The sequence below is a fragment of the Prunus mume genome, linkage group LG3 (assembly GCF_029339155.1).
Source record: "Prunus mume cultivar Tortuosa linkage group LG3, ASM2933915v1, whole genome shotgun sequence".
Taxonomy (NCBI): domain Eukaryota; kingdom Viridiplantae; phylum Streptophyta; class Magnoliopsida; order Rosales; family Rosaceae; genus Prunus; species Prunus mume.
This window is the reverse complement of record NC_142700.1, coordinates 10,497,284-10,513,902: the sequence shown is the minus strand read 5'-3', so window position 1 is coordinate 10,513,902 and position 16,619 is coordinate 10,497,284. Positions and strand designations below refer to the sequence as shown.

Here is a 16,619-nt window from a genome sequence, read left to right as displayed (position 1 = left end):
ATAATATACCTATATTTTATATGTATATATTTATATTATATTTTTCATAGGTACATTATTGGATATGTAATTTACAGATTTTTTTGTTTGTTTGCAATTTTAGGGGGCGAGATGTGAGAGGGAATGACAACTAAAAGAAATGGGGTGATTGATATGCTATTAATAGGGAGTATATTAATTACAATTATGGCAGTTAATGAAATGCTTGAAATAAATTATAAATAAAATATGAAGTTTAGTGGCAAAGATGTAAAAACATAGAAATACTACGACCTCTTATATCCTACTGGTCATTTAAATTTGAATTTGGGTTTTCAACGTAGTTATATAGATAGATGGGTTTGTGTCTAGGGAATATCAGTTGTATGGGCTTATATTGGAGTCTCTCTAAAAAAATGAATGTTCGAGTTGAAGTTATCTCCAAGCAGATCATCAAACCCTCTTCTCCAACCCCAAACCATCTTCGCCATTACAAATTGTCTTTTCTTGATCAAATATCTCCCCCATTATATACGTCTGTTCTTTTCTATGAATTCAACAGAGAGACCCAACCGGTCATTACTGAAACATCAAAACACCTTAAGAAGTCCTTAGCCGAGGTCTTAACGCTTTTCTACCCACTAGCCGGGCGGGTAAAAATCCACAACCATTTTGTAGAATGCAACGATGAGGGCATCCCCTACCTTGAAGCTCAAGTAACCAACTACCGACTTCATGATGTTCTCAACAATCTGGTCCCTGATGAACTCAATAAATTTATCCCATTTTCACTGGACGAGCATATTGCAAATGAATTTTCCCTCGGTCTCCAGCTCAATATGTTTGATTGTGGAGGCTTTGCCATTGGTCTATGCATTTCTCACAAGCTTGCAGATGGACTGTCCATGCTCCTGTTCACCAAAACTTGGGCTGCTATTGCCCGTGGAGAGACCAACGAGGCCAAAATAGGGCGTCCCCAATTTGTTTCGGCCACACTCTTCCCACCGAAGGAGACCGGTATCACAAAGAATAAAGTAACAAAGAGGTTTGTTTTCGATGCCTCTACGATAGAGGACCTCAGAGCAAAATATACAGACTTGCAAAAGAATGAGAAACACCCATCACGTGTTGAGACCTTGTTAGCTTTCGTGTGGAGGCGAATTGTGGGAGCTACCAGGGCTGATCATGATGATGATAATAAGATGCACAGAGTGATCTATACTGTGAACTTACGTCCACGGATTGAACCACCGTTGCCTCTATACTCTTTTGGAAATATTTGTCGTATTTCCTTGACTGCTCCCTTATCACGTAAACGTTCTAGTGGGGATGATGAGGATCAAGAATCTTGTTGTTAGTTCTAGGGAGAAGAGAGGCTTAGGATAATAGCTTGATGATGAATAGAAAGCTTTTGAAAAAGTAACAAGATAATTTTATTTTATTGATTGGAATAAGAAGGGTACAAGAGCTTTAGAGATAGTTGGATACAAGAGGTGGCTGATGGGGGTTTAGACAGCTGGTAGTTTTTCAGCTTTCTTAACTTGAATACATAATTGGGCTGCTATAGCTATATATAGAGTAGCTAAACCGACTCAAAGGATGGTAAATATCTAGTGAAGTCGGTTATTGCATAGTAACCGACTTCCAAAGTGTTTTCCAGCCATTAGTTATAATATAAGTCTAGAATTTTCTAGTTACAATACATTATATAATTAATTGGATGTTTCTAGTGTAGAGCTCAAATTTGACTTGTCATCTTTTCTCAATTTTTCTAGATTTTTCTATATTATTCTAGTACAAGTGTGCATTATTTTTTAACACTTGTTATGGCATGGTAAGGCGCGGGTACGAGAAGCACTAAGCAAGGTTGACAAGGACGTGAAAACACTAGAACACGGTGGTGAGCACTTGAGGGTCATGGACCGGTTTGCTCAAAGTTCTAGCACAGGGGAGGTGGTTACTTCTTCCTACACTAGTTTGTGCCAATTTCCTGTCTATGATATTGATTTTGGTTGGGGAAGACCTACATGGGTGGGCTTACCACCACTGCCCATAAATGACCTAATACTTTTCCTGGACACCAAAGAGGCTGGTGGAATAGAGGCGTACGTTACCCTGTCGGAGGAAGTCATGACTAAATTCGAAAGTGACCCCTTCCTTCAAGGACGGGTGAGCACGGGCGGGTTTGGTTCTGCTACTGATTCAAGCTTGCTTCGTCAACCGGCCCTGCTCAATCATGCTACAAAATTCATACCCAAAATCAGCCGTTTGTAATTAAGAAACGAAACCAAAAGAAACTAATGAAGCTTTTCAAAAAATAGTTGGCATTAAAAGGCTTCGCAATACAGGCCCAATTCTTGATGAAAATGTTGGGTATAACCCAAGTATTTGAATTGATGAATCGCGACCCATTGACTCGGATTATGATCAGTTTTCATTCTCCCAGAGATAGTTAAGAAAATTACAACCACTGCCATCGGGAGAAACGCACATTCAATTCGTCGACGTTGCTGCTGAAATCAAGCTGCGTTGGTTACGTATTCAATTGAATGGCAGCATACAAACGCTACATAATAATAATTATTCCCTACAGATTACGCAAAACATATGAGAGCAGGTTGCCGTCGGCCGGAGTCGGGGCAGATTCTGGTTTTGTTGTTGTTGCCGATTTCTTGTCATTCAGGCAACTTCCTTTTGTACCTGGATAGGATTCGATTTCTTTTGTGTTGTACCTGTACAACTTAATAACCACACAAGAATGTTTTGGCTTGTACATCAGCATGATGGAGCCCTTATAAATACCCAGCCATTACAAACAGTAGGGTAAATCCCTATTTACACGTAAGAGTTATCAACAATTTAAAACCCGCCTAAACAATCTTAGCTAGAATCCGAAAAACACAATCAGATAATATCAAGAGTTGGAATTTGAATGTAGAGATTTGTTCTGTCTAACATGCCCCCGCAAGTGAACAGGTTGAGAAAGAACCAAAAGCTTGGAAAATTGAAGGTGAAATGTGTCGCATTGGAAAGTTGAGAAACCTATCAAAGGCTTATAAAGAGTTTAGGGTGGAATCTTGTGCGGTGAAAGTCAAATTCCACTCAAATTCGATCCCGAATTATTGATCTTAAGCTTACAGAACAAAAAATTCAACCCCAGATCAGCAGAGAGACCCAAATACTAAGCTCTAATATTGGATAATTCAACAAGCAAACAACAGCACGTGAAAATTTACAGAGCAGACTTCCTTGTAATGGGTTCTACTTCTAAGACACTAGGATTCATGAAAGCAAAAGCAAGAAGTTCCTGATCCTGTTCAAAAGCAGCCATGTCTTCCTCACTCAAAGTCACCCAAGCCTCTATGCCACCATCCTCTCTTGTGCTCACCAAAGAGGCAACATTATTGTTTGAAGCAGCAGGGACATTACTAAGCCAGATTGGATTTCCCCACCCAAAACTTACCCCGTACAATAACTTATAATTACATAAATCTGTGCCCACATAAAAGTTAATAATGTCATCTCTTTTGATAAACTCATCTGCCTCTTTGAAAGACTTACAAACCACCTGCAATGCCTGATCTTTTTGAAGTCTTTTGGTATAACTGTTGCTCAATTCTTTTATTCCTTTCCTCAGTTTTACAACCAAGCCTTGCAGCTCCAACTTAGTCTCATCTGTATGTGCAGCAAAGTATCCCACAAGGTTCCCAATTGAGTCATCTGACAACGGCGGCACGACCCTTTTGCGGATGTCCACAGATTGGGACAAGACAGATAGCTTAGGAGACTGCAGTGAGCTTGATGATCTTGATGCAGCAGCCACTACACATCTCCAGATGAGGGCTGTCACAGCTTCGGCACGCGTAGGCTGATCCACGATTGCACTGGCCGCTTTAGTCCTAAGACCTGCAATCTTGGATGCATAAAAAACAAACCTCTTTGTCACACAATTCACTCTCTTCACATCCACTGAAGACTGCTGGAATGAGGAGGCGTGATCAGTTGGTGGAAATCGGAACGATGCAGAGAAATCTGGAAGTAGAGCTTGACTAAATCCAAGGGCAGTGGCTGACCAGGCCAGAATGAATGTGCTCAATGAGGCTGCATCGGCCAACTTATGTGACATACAAACCCCAATTGCCAATCCACCACAATCAAAGACATTGGCCTGAACAAGAAGCAGAGGTCCCCTGCCTGCTTCAGGGGACTCTGCGTCTACAGGAAGGAGCTTTCTCAGTGTCTGAGCATCAGGTTTTGAGAGAAAGGTAGACAGAAGGCCATTGACTCTAGCTTCCACATAGTCAACCCCATGGTCATTGCAATCAATGGAGATGTTACCTTTGATTCTTCCGGCAAGCGGGTAGAAGCGAGTTAAGGTTTCGGACAGTGATTTCTTGATGATCCAGATGGATTTTTGGGGGGTTGCAATGCCATTTTTGGGGTAGAAGAGGACCAGGGGTTCATAAGCAACAGGACCAAGTTGATCCAAAAGTGAAAGCTTGAAGTTTCTAAGATAATGGGGAGTTGGAGAGGATGGTTTTATGGTTTCTCTCTTGATTATTTCAAACTCCATGATCCGCTTCAACTTCTCTTTGGTGAATCACAATTCACAAGACTGACAACACACAGAACAATTGAACAATTGGGTTGCATGAATGTTGCTTGCTCATAAGAACAATCTGGCCTGACAGATGTGTGAATGTTATGTAATATGATCTAGCAACTGGGTTGAAAAGCTTCAAAAGTTAACAAAAGATGCCGGCCAGATGTAATGCAGGTTGAAAAGAATCAAAATGCTTTTCCAAAGTGAACAAAAAGTGTCCGTAAAAAAAGCCCTTCACAGAATTGAGATAAACACAAAATAGAAAGAAATTTAGTTTGAGATTACATCTTTCTAAATTCTATAACAATTTTAAAAAAATCATATCTCACGAACGACAATTATTAAAATAAAAAAAGAAAAATTCGACGAATAGTCGGCTAAGGCCAGCAGCATCTAAGAGCTATTGAATTTGAAGCATATAATTTGTATGTATCTTTTGGAGTTATGAATACTATTCATCATATAAATAAAATATGTGAAGCTTAGGCGAAGTCGTGCTTCCAATAATGATATATGTACAAGGTCCTATTAGCTTTATGAATAAAAAAGATTATCCCTTAAGCATTCTATTTAGAAAAATTTAATAAGCATTGTATCCTTAAGCAACTACCTTGACTTTTAATACGAAGACAAATAGAGTGGGTGGGAACTTGGGACGATGAAGCAAGCAATGGCGTCAAAAATTAAAAATGTATAAACTAACTAGAGGACATTAGTTTGTAAATAAAAAAATAAAATAAAAAACCTTGTAAATTATAAAATTTAACCGAAGCACAATTCCAAAGGATAATTGGATTCTCGGTACAAGAACTTACATACTGTCATGTCGTGTTACCAACTAACAATTTATAAGTGTACATGTATTTATTTATTTATTAATTAATATACTCTCGGTCTTTGAAATATCAATTATGTCACTCGTTCATATTTATTTAACTCACACACCTAGCCTAGTATCAACGATTTTCAAATGGGACTGTGGGATGTTTTTTAAATTTTTTGGATCAATAGGAATGGGAGATTCGAATTTGAAAATCTTCCAGCATTGAGGGAAGGTTAAAATCATTATCCAAGATTACGGCAACCAAATGGGCAGGAGTTGATTGGTTATTTGAATGTTTCCCATTTCTTGGGAGTGTCGTTAAGCTATTGTCTTTAGCTATAAATCATATTATATATCATGAGTTAACCATAGTATAAGTTCTATATAAATGTAAATATTAAAACATATGCATTTGTAGTTTAAATGGTTAAGAGCATTTATCTGTGTATTTGAGGTCCTAGATTCGATTCCCCATTTCTCAATATCAATTGTATAAATAAATAATATATCAACAAAACTTGACCTTTAATATGAAGACAAATGGAATGGTTGGGTACATGATAAGGAAAGAAATGGTGTCAATTTATTTATAAATGAAAAATTGGAAACTTGTTCATAAACTATGTCATTCAACTGATGAACAGGGTGGGAAAGCATCGTGCCAATGATTGAGTATATAGAACATGATTCAAATGGGGACTGGATGTATTTGGCCAATTGTACTTCCACAGTACATAGACAAGATCATATGCTTGAAGACAGTAGATAAGCTATCAATGTTGTTCCTTCCCTTTTTTTTTTTCAATTTATTTAAGGACACAATTAAGTGGTGATCAAACTTGGATTTACAGAAGCATATCGGAGCAGTTCCACATTACTTTCAAATAAGGCCATGCTTTCTTGGCTCATAGTCAACCAAGCTTCAATTCCATTGCAATCTCCTTTATCCATCAAAACAATTATATTCTTAATTGCAATGCTAATTACACTCACCCATGATGGCTTTCCCCATCCGAAATCGGCTTCATAGAAAGGAAACCTACACCAACTTGTGCAGCTATAAATCTCCATTTCATCATCATTTTTCAGCTTACTGTGCTTATCTTTGATCCCTTGCCATGCCTCATTTGAATCAAAGACAAGTTTTTTAGCATACTTTTCTTTCAGTTCTTCAATCCCTTCCCTCAATTTAGCAACCAAGCCTTTTAGATCTATGGTACCCTCTTCAGCCGTTGATGTAAAAGAGCCCACAACATTCCCAACCAAGTTTTCTGGCAAGGGTGGCACAACCCTTTTGCGCAAGTTCACATCTTGACAGAACCCAGATCGTCTTTGAGTCCCCAACTTTGATCTTGATGACGCTTCCATTGCACATTTCCAAATGAGTGCTGAAACCGCTTCTACACGTGTAGGTTTGGGCACGACTGAACTGGTTGATTCAGATTGGAGAGCAGCGATCTTTGATGCATCAAACACAAACCTCTTTGTTATGCAGTTTTCTACTTTTATAACTTCCCTGGCTGGTGGTTGTGTGCAGTTAGAGAAATCTATTGGTGGAAACACAGGTGCAGCACCAAATTTTGGAAGCACTAGTAGTACCTGATCACTGTCTCTGGACCCAAAGGCTATTGTGGCCCAACACTTGATGAAAGTGGATAGTGTGGATGCATCAGCAATCCTATGTGAAATGCTCAACCCAATTGCCATTCCACCACACTCAAAACAGTTGATTTGTACAAGAAGCAACCGGCCTGTGCTTGCCTCTTTGGATTCATATTCAATTGGAAGGAATTCTTTCAACATCTGAGCATCTGGGTGTTCCAAAATCTCCAATAAGGAACAGTTGATTCGTGCTTTGACAAATTCAGCTCCTGCATCATTGCATTCGACCATGGCTTTACCTTCAATAATCCTTCCTGCTAAAGGGTAGAAGTGAGTGAGAGTTTTGCTTAATGATTCAATTAGATGCTGACATCTTTCATTGATGGCCACGACATGGTCATGGTGACCAGTTCTGACCTTACTAGTAGAGCCAGTATTGGGATAGTAGAGTAGGATTGGGATGTAAATTACAATTGCTGTCTGATCGAAAAAAGAGAGCTTAAAACTTCTCAAGTGAGGAGGAGTTGCGGAGGATGGTTTAATTGTTTGCCTCTCGATAATTTGTACCTTGGTTTCTGTGGCCATCTTACTTTGCTCCAGCTGATGCCTTCCTGGTTCATGTAAACACATGTGGGTTAATCATATATAGACCCTCCCTGGTATACATATTTTTTTAACAGCAACTCTATGCGAAGTACCAAAGTCTAGTATTGTTAGCTTGACCCCATATCGTCCAAAAATAATATTCTGTGCTAAATAGTTCTAAGGTATGCATAATATACATAGAATAATGAGCTAGTAATTGAAAATTAAATCTGTTTAGTTGAAAGCAATACATTGTCCATCGTTTCCACATCGAGAACAACATCAGACCAACAATTCAAAGTGAAAAGAGAGATCATCAATTTTCTAACATAGCATAGGTGTGAATTCTAAAAGCAAGAGGAGGACTTTTTGGTACAAATTAATAACAGATGGCACTCTGACTCAGATACAGAGAAGCATGTGCAAGCTTCGAGGATCATGACGATATTTCCTTTATTAAACAAGTTCGTCACTTTAGAAATGGTACTTGAGATGCAGAAGACGCAGATTAATTTTTGTGTACTAATTAATTACACGACACTCGGATTCAGAGAAGCATATGCAAGCATCTCCTGGTTGCTTTTGATTATGGCCATATCTTCGTCTTTCAAAGTCAAGCGCACTTCTATGCCAATCCCATCACTTACATCCACCAATGAAATCATGTTCTTGATTTCTACAGTACTAGGGATACTCATCCATGATGGCTTTCCCCATCCAAAATCGGCTTCATAGAAGGGAAACCTGCACCAACTGGTGGAACAATAGGTGTCTATATCAACCTTTCCAACGAGCTTCGATAACTCAATGCACCGTTGGAACACATCCTCTCTACTAATACCATTACCATATTTTACCTTAAATTCTTCCAAGCCCTTCCTCAATTTAGAAACCAAGCTTTTAACATCATGTTCTACTTCCCTCTCCTCTGTCTTTGCTACAGAGTAGCCCAGAAGATTTCCCAATAAGTTTTCTGCCGGGGCCTGCGGCAATATCTTCCTCATGTTCACAAATTGACACCACACAGATGGCCTTACAAAATCTGAGTTTGATCTTGATGCTTCCATTACGCATTTCCAAATGAGCGCTGACACTACTTCAACACGAGTTGGGTTTGGCACAGCAGCACTGACAGCTTTTGACTTAAGAGCAGCTATCTTGGAGGCATCAAACACATATCTCCTTGTTATGCAATTTTCCTTGACAAAGTCAATGGAAGGTTGTGGTGAATTGAGGAAATCCAGAGGTGGGAAAAGAGATGCTGCAGCACCAAATTCTACAGGAGGCACAACATGGTCAGTATTGGCTGAGCCAAGGGCAATTGCAGCCCAGCTATTAATGAATTTGCAGAGTGTATAAGCATCAATGATCTTATGTGAAATGTTGAGTCCAATTGCCACCCCACCACATTCAAAGAAGTTGGCTTGGACTAGTAGAAGATGGCATGTGCCTGATTGTGCCATGAATTCTAATTCATTTGGATGCAACTGTTTTTGTATCCCAAGATCTGGCTTCTCCAATATCTTTGACATCAGACAGTTGACTCTGGCTTCAACAAATGTAGCCCCATGGTCATTGCAACAGATTGAAACATCATTAGATTGAATTGTTCCTGCGAAGGGATAGAAGTGACTGAGGGTTTCGGATAATGACCTTTTTAGAAGCTTGGATCTTTCAGCAGCCGAAGCCGGAGAATGGTGATCACTATTATTGCTGGGATAAAAGAGAACTAGTGGGACATAAACTTGAGGAGTAAGCTGATCAAAAACAGAAAGGTTAGAACTTCTGAGGTGGTGAGGAGTTGGAGAGGATGGTCTAATTGTTTCCTCCCGACTGACATCAACCTTGATTTCTGAAGTCATACTTTTCTCCGCACTTTCAAAGTTTCATAACACAGACCGTCCATATAAAGACATCACAGCTGCAGCTCGGCTGGGATGAAATTCAACTTCTTTGTTTTATTCAGCTTATTGGACCATCTCCAACCATGTTGAGATTAGACTCAAATTTTCACCCACTAAAATACAACTATTCATGTATTTTTAGGACTCAAATTGTTTTTTCCTCCAACCTTGCAGACTCATAATTTGAGTATGCAATTTATTAAATTGTTTAAGAATGGTTAATCACTATTTTTTTTATTGTTAATTTTTCTTGACATTATTTTTGTTTCAACATTCATGATTTAATTTTCTGAATGTTTTGATCTAAAAAAATCCAAAAATAATTTCACTTAAAGAATAAAAGCAAGTACAATGAAAAGATGGGTATTTATAGAGTTTGGGATGAGTTTTGAGATTAGATCTAATTTAGATTAATTATAAAAATTATTTGACCATTGAATTTAAATTTCAGCAGTTAGATGTGAATTTTTCCCGTCGAGATTGCCTAAAAATAATTGTGTCCATTGATTATATATAGATGTTGGAATTAAAAATAAAATAAAATGGGAAACATCAACTTCTTTGGAATAGCTGTTGGTATTTAAACAAACAAAAATGGATCAAGAGCTTTCAAAATGGAGCTGTTGGATTTCAATGCCTCCTTCATGTGCCATGATGTCACATGGAAAGGAGGGAAGTGGTCGACATCAGTCTGCAGCACAGGGTCCTCTTTTTTTTTTTTTTTGGCCTTTTACATGGGCTGCACTTTTTTTTGCCTTTTACATGGGCTGCACAGCTGGTTATTGGGCTCCACAAAAATTACCGATCCATGCAATATCTAGACTGGTATTCAGCCAATATTCCGCTTGGACTCAAATTCCACCTGCCCAAATACATGGGTTGGAGATGAATTTTGGGCTCAAAACCCAAATTTTGTCATTTCACCCCTTGAGTTGGAGATGGTCTTATATTATCCAAATAGTATACACATCATAACAATTTAACAACTAGAAGGGGATTAAAGAAATATAATGGCCGTCTGATTGAAAAAAGAGAGCTTTTAACTTCTCAATTCATCAAGTTGGGGGGATGGTAAATTTTTTTGCCACCTCTCAACAATTTCTTCCTCTGTTTTAGTAGCCATCTAACTTTGCTCCTGCTGAGGCCCTCTAGATCATTTGTTTGGTTGCAGATCATGCAAAAATTTGTGAATTCTTCATATTTGTATAAACAAAAATTCTGGTAGCAGGTATGTTCTGATAATCACAATTATAATCTTCCTAATCAACGGCTATCAGAAGACTTAGGCTAAGACTGTTAGTTAGGCTAAGACTGTCAGCTGGCAGCTCTTAGATGGTGAAGGGCACTCGTATTAATATTAAGAGCACTAATTAAATTATTAATAATAATGAGAAAATTAGTCCTTTATTCTTCTACTCTCTTTAAATTCAATGCAAAGTTCCAAAGTCTACGATGGTTTGGTTGGATTTTATCCTGTCAGATACAAGTCATCATCAAATGGAAGGTTTACTTGACTCCATATCGTCCAAGAATATATTCTACAACTAATTTTTGTCAAGCAAAGTAGGGCAAATATTCAATTATGCTTCTATTTTTTAGATATATATTCTTCTCCAATATGGAGGTATTTATAAAGAAGTACAAAGATGTGTTAACCTTAAACACAATAGGAAATAAATCTCAATTACAATAGGACTAAATAAATGGGTAAGTAACCAAAATCCTAACTAAGTAAGTATTCGCCAACACTCCCCCTCAAGTTGGGGCAAAGATGTTTTGCATGCCCAACTTGACAGTCATAGAACACCATACTTGACATTGACCAATCGAAGAACTGTAGAGAAGGTCTTTTCGTAAACAATGAGTGAAACAATTGACAAACCAAAGTAAAGATCGCAGCAGAAACATAAGAGCAAACCCTAAAAAATAAGACACATAGTAGAACACAGAAACCCTGTGAACATGGCAAAGGCAAAGCAAAGAACACAAAAACCCTAATAACACGACAAAGAACACAGAAACCTTGAACATGGCAAAGACAAAGCAAAAAACACAGAAACCATGCGAACAAAACAAAGGACATAGAAACCTTGTGAACATGGCAAAGGCAAGGTAAAACCAAACCCTAAAAATAAGGTAAAGCAAAGGCAAGACAAGGCAAAGCAAGGTAAGGCAATGCAAATAAAGGCAAAGGTCATGGCCACAACAATGGTAATGGCAATGACCACAACAATATGAAGCAAACAAAGGCAACATCAACGATGGCAGTAGAGGCAACAACAACAACAATGGAAACGGCAACGACAAATTCTTCTATATCAACTTTAGCTAATTCATGCAGAAATAATTGCTCTTTACTCCCCCTCTCCCCCCCTGAAGAGAAGGGGTTGTCAGAGTCAAGGAATAGACAATATCTTCATGGCAAAGAGAAACAACTCCTTTTTATAATAGGACTAAATAAATGGGTAAGTAACCAAAATTCTAACATAGTAAGGAACTAAAATCCTAACTAGGTAAGGACTAGCCAACAATTTTAAGACCAATAATCAAAGCAATGAGTGATATCATCAAAGGTAACAACATAACATTCATATTAATTTTGTTACTAATTAGTTACACATGGTCGACTAGCTCTTCGTCTAGTGAGATTTCTCTTTTATTGGAAGAGGTTCCAATAAGTTTGAATCTCTCTTTTGCTCGAGTACAAAGAAAAAAAGGAGGAGAAAAATTACAGGTCGAGACTCGGATTCAGAGAAGCGTATGCAAGCAGCTCCTGGTTACTTTCAACTAAGGCCATGTTTGCCTCTTTCAAACTCAATCTTACTTCTATACCATTCCCATCTCTTTCATCCATCAATGAAATTATGTTCTTGATTTCTACAGCACCGGCTGGGATACTCATCCAGGATGGCTTTCCCCATCCGAAATTGGCTTTGTAGAAGGGAAACCTGCACCAACTGGTGGAACAATAGTTGTTGTCCGTATCCACCTTTCCAATGAGCTCCCCTAACTCTTTGCACAGCTGCAACACATCCTCCCCACTAATTCCATTAGCAAAAATTGCCTTAAATTCCTCAAAGCCCTTCCTCATTTCAGCAACCAAGCTTTGAACGTCATGATCTACTTCACTTTCTTCTGTCCTTGCTACAAAGTACCCGAAGAAATTTCCCAATAAGTCGACTGTCAAGGGCAGAACCATTATTTTCCGCATGTTCACAACTTGACACCATGCGGATGGCCTCGCCGAACCCAAGTTTGATCTTGATGCTTCCATTACGCATTTCCAAATGAGCGCTGACACTACTTCAACGTGTGTTGGGTTTGGCACGGTGGTGCTGGCAGCTTTGGACTTTAGAGCAGCAATCTTTGAGGCATCAAACACTAATCTCCTTGTTACACAATTTTCGTGGACAAATTCCAAGGGAGGTTGTGGCGAGTTGAGGAACTCCAGAGGTGGTAAAAGAGAAGCTGCAGCACCAAATTGTGCAGGAGGCACTACATCAGTAGTCGTAGTGGAGCCAAGGGCAATTGCAGCCCAGCTATTAATGAACTTACTGAGTGTATAAGCATCACCGGCCTTATGCGAAATGGCGAATCCAATTGCCACTCCACCACATTCAAAGAAGTTGGCTTGGACTAGTAGAAGATAGCATTTGCCTGATTGTGTCCTGCATTCTATATGATTTGGAACCAATTGTTTCTGCATCCCGAGATCTGGTTGGCCCAAAATCTGTGATATGGGACAGTTGACTCTGGCTTCAACAAATGCAGCCCCATGGTCATTGCAGCTTATTGAAGAATTATATTTGAATTCTCCTGCCAAGGGGTAAAAGTAAGTGAGGGTTTCAGATAATGATGTTTTTAGAAGGATGGATCTATCAGCAAACAAAGAATGGCGGTGATCAATATTATTGACCTCATCACTACTGCTGGGATAGAAGAGAAGTAATTGGACATAAACTTCAGATGTGACCTGATCAAAAACAGAGAGATTGGAAATTCGCAGGTGGTGAGGAGTTGGAGAGGATGGTTTAATTGTTTCCTTGCAAATGACTTCAACCTTCATCTCTGTAACCATCTTTTGCTTCTAACTTGACTTTCATAACAAAGATCCTCCATATATAAAGACACATATTTAATCAACAATAATTCTAGGCTCACCTAATTTTTCTCCAAATGGTTTATTAGATAGGATTTTTTTGTAAGTATTTTGTGCTTATCTTATAAATGAATGGATATTTATATAGTCCCATAAAAAAATGTAAATTGAACCATAGTTATTAATTTGCTTAAATTTTGTCATATGCCGAAAGGAATCTATTTGCTTTTATTCCTCAAGTGTGTATAATTAATTCATGTTAATTCGATATCGGACAGTTGACTTTTGCTTCAAGATGAAGCTTCATGGTCATTGCATGTCATTGAAACATTATATTTGAATTTTCATGCGAAGGGTTACAAGTGAGTGAGGGCTTCAGATAATAATTGTTTGCCTCTCGATAATTTGTACCTTGGTTTCTGTGGCCATCTTACTTTGCTCCAGCTGATGACTTCCTGGTTCATGTAAGCACCTGTGGGTTAATCATATATAGACCCTCCCCAGTGTACATATTTGTTTAACAGCAACTCTATGCAAAGTACCAAAGTCTACTATTGTTAGCTTGACCACATATCGTCCAAAAATAATATTCCATGCTAACTAGTTCTAAGGTGTGCATAATATACATAGAATAATGAGCTAGTAATTGAAAATTAAATCTGTTCAGTTGAAAGCAATACATTGTCCATCCTTCTGCATCGAGAACGACATCAGACCAACAATTCAAAGTAACAAGAGAGATCAAGAGGAGGACTTTTTGGTACTAATTAATAACAGATGACACTCTGACTCAGATACGGAGAAGCATGTGCAAGCTTTAAGGATCATGACGATATTTCCTTTATTAAACAAGTTTGTCACTTTAGAAATGGTACTTGAGATGCAGAAGACGCAGATTGATTTTTGTATACTAGTTAATTACACGACACTCGGATTCAGAGAAGCATATGCAAGCATCTACTGGTTGCTTTCGATTATGGCCATATCTTCATCTTTCAAAGTCAAGCGCACTTCTATGCCAATCCCATCACTTACATCCACCAATGAAATCATGTTCTTGATTTCTACAGTACTAGGGTTACTCATCCATGATGGCTTTCCCCATCCAAAATCGGCTTCATAGAAGGGAAACCTACACCAACTGGTAGAACAATAGGTGTCTATATCAACCTTTCCAACGAGCTTCAATAACTCAATGCACTGTTGGAACACATCCTCCCTACTAATTCCATTACCATATTTTACCTTCAATTCTTCCAAGCCCTTCCTTAATTTAGAAACCAAGCTTTTAACATCATGTACTACTTCCCTCTCCTCTGTCTTTGCTACAGAGTACCCTACAAGATTTCCCAATAAGTTTTTCGCCGGGGCCTGCGGCAATATCTTCCTCATGTTCACAAATTGACACCACACAGATGGCCTTGCAAAATCTGAGTTTGATCTTGATGCTTCCATTACGCATTTCCAAATGAGCGCTGACACTACTTCAACACGAGTTGGGTTTGGCACAGCAGCACTGGCAGCTTTTGACTTAAGAGCAGCTATCTTGGAGGCATCAAACACATATCTCCTTGTTATGCAATTTTCCTTGACAAAGTCAATGGAAGGTTGTGGTGAATTGAGGAAATCCAGAGGTGGGAAAAGAGATGCTGCAGCACCAAATTCTACAGGAGGCACAACATGGTCAGTATTGGCTGAGCCAAGGGCAATTGCAGCCCAGCTATTAATGAATTTGCAGAGCGTATAAGCATCAATGATCTTATGTGAAATGTTGAGTCCAATTGCCACCCCACCACATTCAAAGAAGTTGGCTTGGACTAGTAGAAGATGGCCTGTGCCTTATTGTGCCATGAATTCTAATTCATTTGGATGCAACTGTTTTTGTATCCCAAGATCTGGCTTCTCCAATATCTTTGACGTCGGACAGTTGACTCTGGCTTCAACAAATGTAGCCCCATGGTCATTGCAACAGATTGAAACATCATTAGATTGGATTGTTCCTGCAAAGGGATAGAAGTGAGTGAGGGTTTCAGATAATGACCTTTTTAGAAACTTGGATCTTTCAGCAGCCGAAGCCGAAGAATGGTGATCACTATTATTGCTGGGATAAAAGAGAAGTAGTGGGACATAAACTTGAGGAGTAAGCTGATCAAAAACAGAAAGGTTAGAACTTCTGAGGTGGTGAGGAGTTGGAGAGGATGGTCTAATTGTTTCCTCCCGACTGACTTCAACCTTGATTTCTGAAGTCATATTTTTCTCCGCACTTTCAAATTTTCATAACATAGACTGTCCTTATAAAGACATCACAGCTACATCTCCTCCGGGACGAAATTCATCTTCTTTGTTTTATTCAGCTTATTCTATTATCCAAATAGTATACACATCACAACAATTTAATTACTAGAAGGGGATTAAAGAAATATAATGGCCGTCTGATTGAAAAAGAGAGCTTTTAACTTCTCAACACTTCAAGTTGTGGGGATGGTCTCAACATTTCTTCCTCTGTTTTGGTAGCCATCTAACTTTGCTCCTGCTGAGGCCCTCTAGATCATTTGTTTGGTTGTCCTACCCTAAGGGCAGGGTACGCAGCAGCCTACTCCATATTTTGCCAAACCAAAACTTACCCAATACCCAATACAATCAAATTTCTTCTGCCTACTCAAACCCAACCCAGCCGCCTACTCCACTTTTTGCCAAACCAAAAATTACCCAATACCCAATACAATTAAATTTCTTCTGCCTACTCAAACCTAACCCACTCAAAATTTTCCCTTTAACAAAAATAATAGCTCAGCCCACTCAAACTTTCTCATTTAACAAAAACAATAAAAAGCAATGAAAGATGGGAAAGTTGTATGGAGAATTTTTTCAACGTTGATTAACATTGTGAATTTTGTTAGTGTTTCTGTTAAGCGCCGTAAAGAATTAAATTTAATTCGAAAAGCTGAACTCAAAGAGTTATTGGATTCTAGGGAACTTGAGACAGGTAGAGGACTTAATTAAGGTCGTAGTTTGAAACGAGCT

At 38.6% G+C, this 16,619-nt stretch overlaps 1 protein-coding gene and 5 pseudogenes across 1 annotated transcript; 1 reads left to right on the top strand and 5 right to left on the bottom strand.

Annotated features, from left to right (window-relative positions):
• The first annotated feature begins 289 nt into the window (after window positions 1–289).
• Window positions 290–3,005, top strand: LOC148918703 (stemmadenine O-acetyltransferase-like; annotated as a pseudogene).
• Window positions 3,006–3,148: 143 nt separating this feature from the next.
• On the bottom strand, window positions 3,149–4,707 carry LOC103325663 (epi-neemfruitin B 7-O-acetyltransferse L7AT-like). The gene has a single exon (XM_008227842.2). The coding sequence runs from the start codon at window positions 4,550–4,552 to the stop codon at window positions 3,212–3,214; it is 1,341 nt and encodes a 446-aa protein (XP_008226064.1). The 5' UTR covers window positions 4,553–4,707; the 3' UTR covers window positions 3,149–3,211.
• Window positions 4,708–5,936: 1,229 nt separating this feature from the next.
• Window positions 5,937–7,659, bottom strand: LOC148918702 (cocaine synthase pseudogene; annotated as a pseudogene).
• Window positions 7,660–7,777: 118 nt separating this feature from the next.
• Window positions 7,778–9,583, bottom strand: LOC148918701 (akuammiline synthase 1 pseudogene; annotated as a pseudogene).
• A 2,539-nt stretch (window positions 9,584–12,122) lies between these two features.
• Window positions 12,123–13,595, bottom strand: LOC148918700 (akuammiline synthase 1 pseudogene; annotated as a pseudogene).
• A 918-nt stretch (window positions 13,596–14,513) lies between these two features.
• LOC103325768 (akuammiline synthase 1 pseudogene) lies at window positions 14,514–15,894 on the bottom strand (annotated as a pseudogene).
• Between the last annotated feature and the right edge of the window lie 725 nt (window positions 15,895–16,619).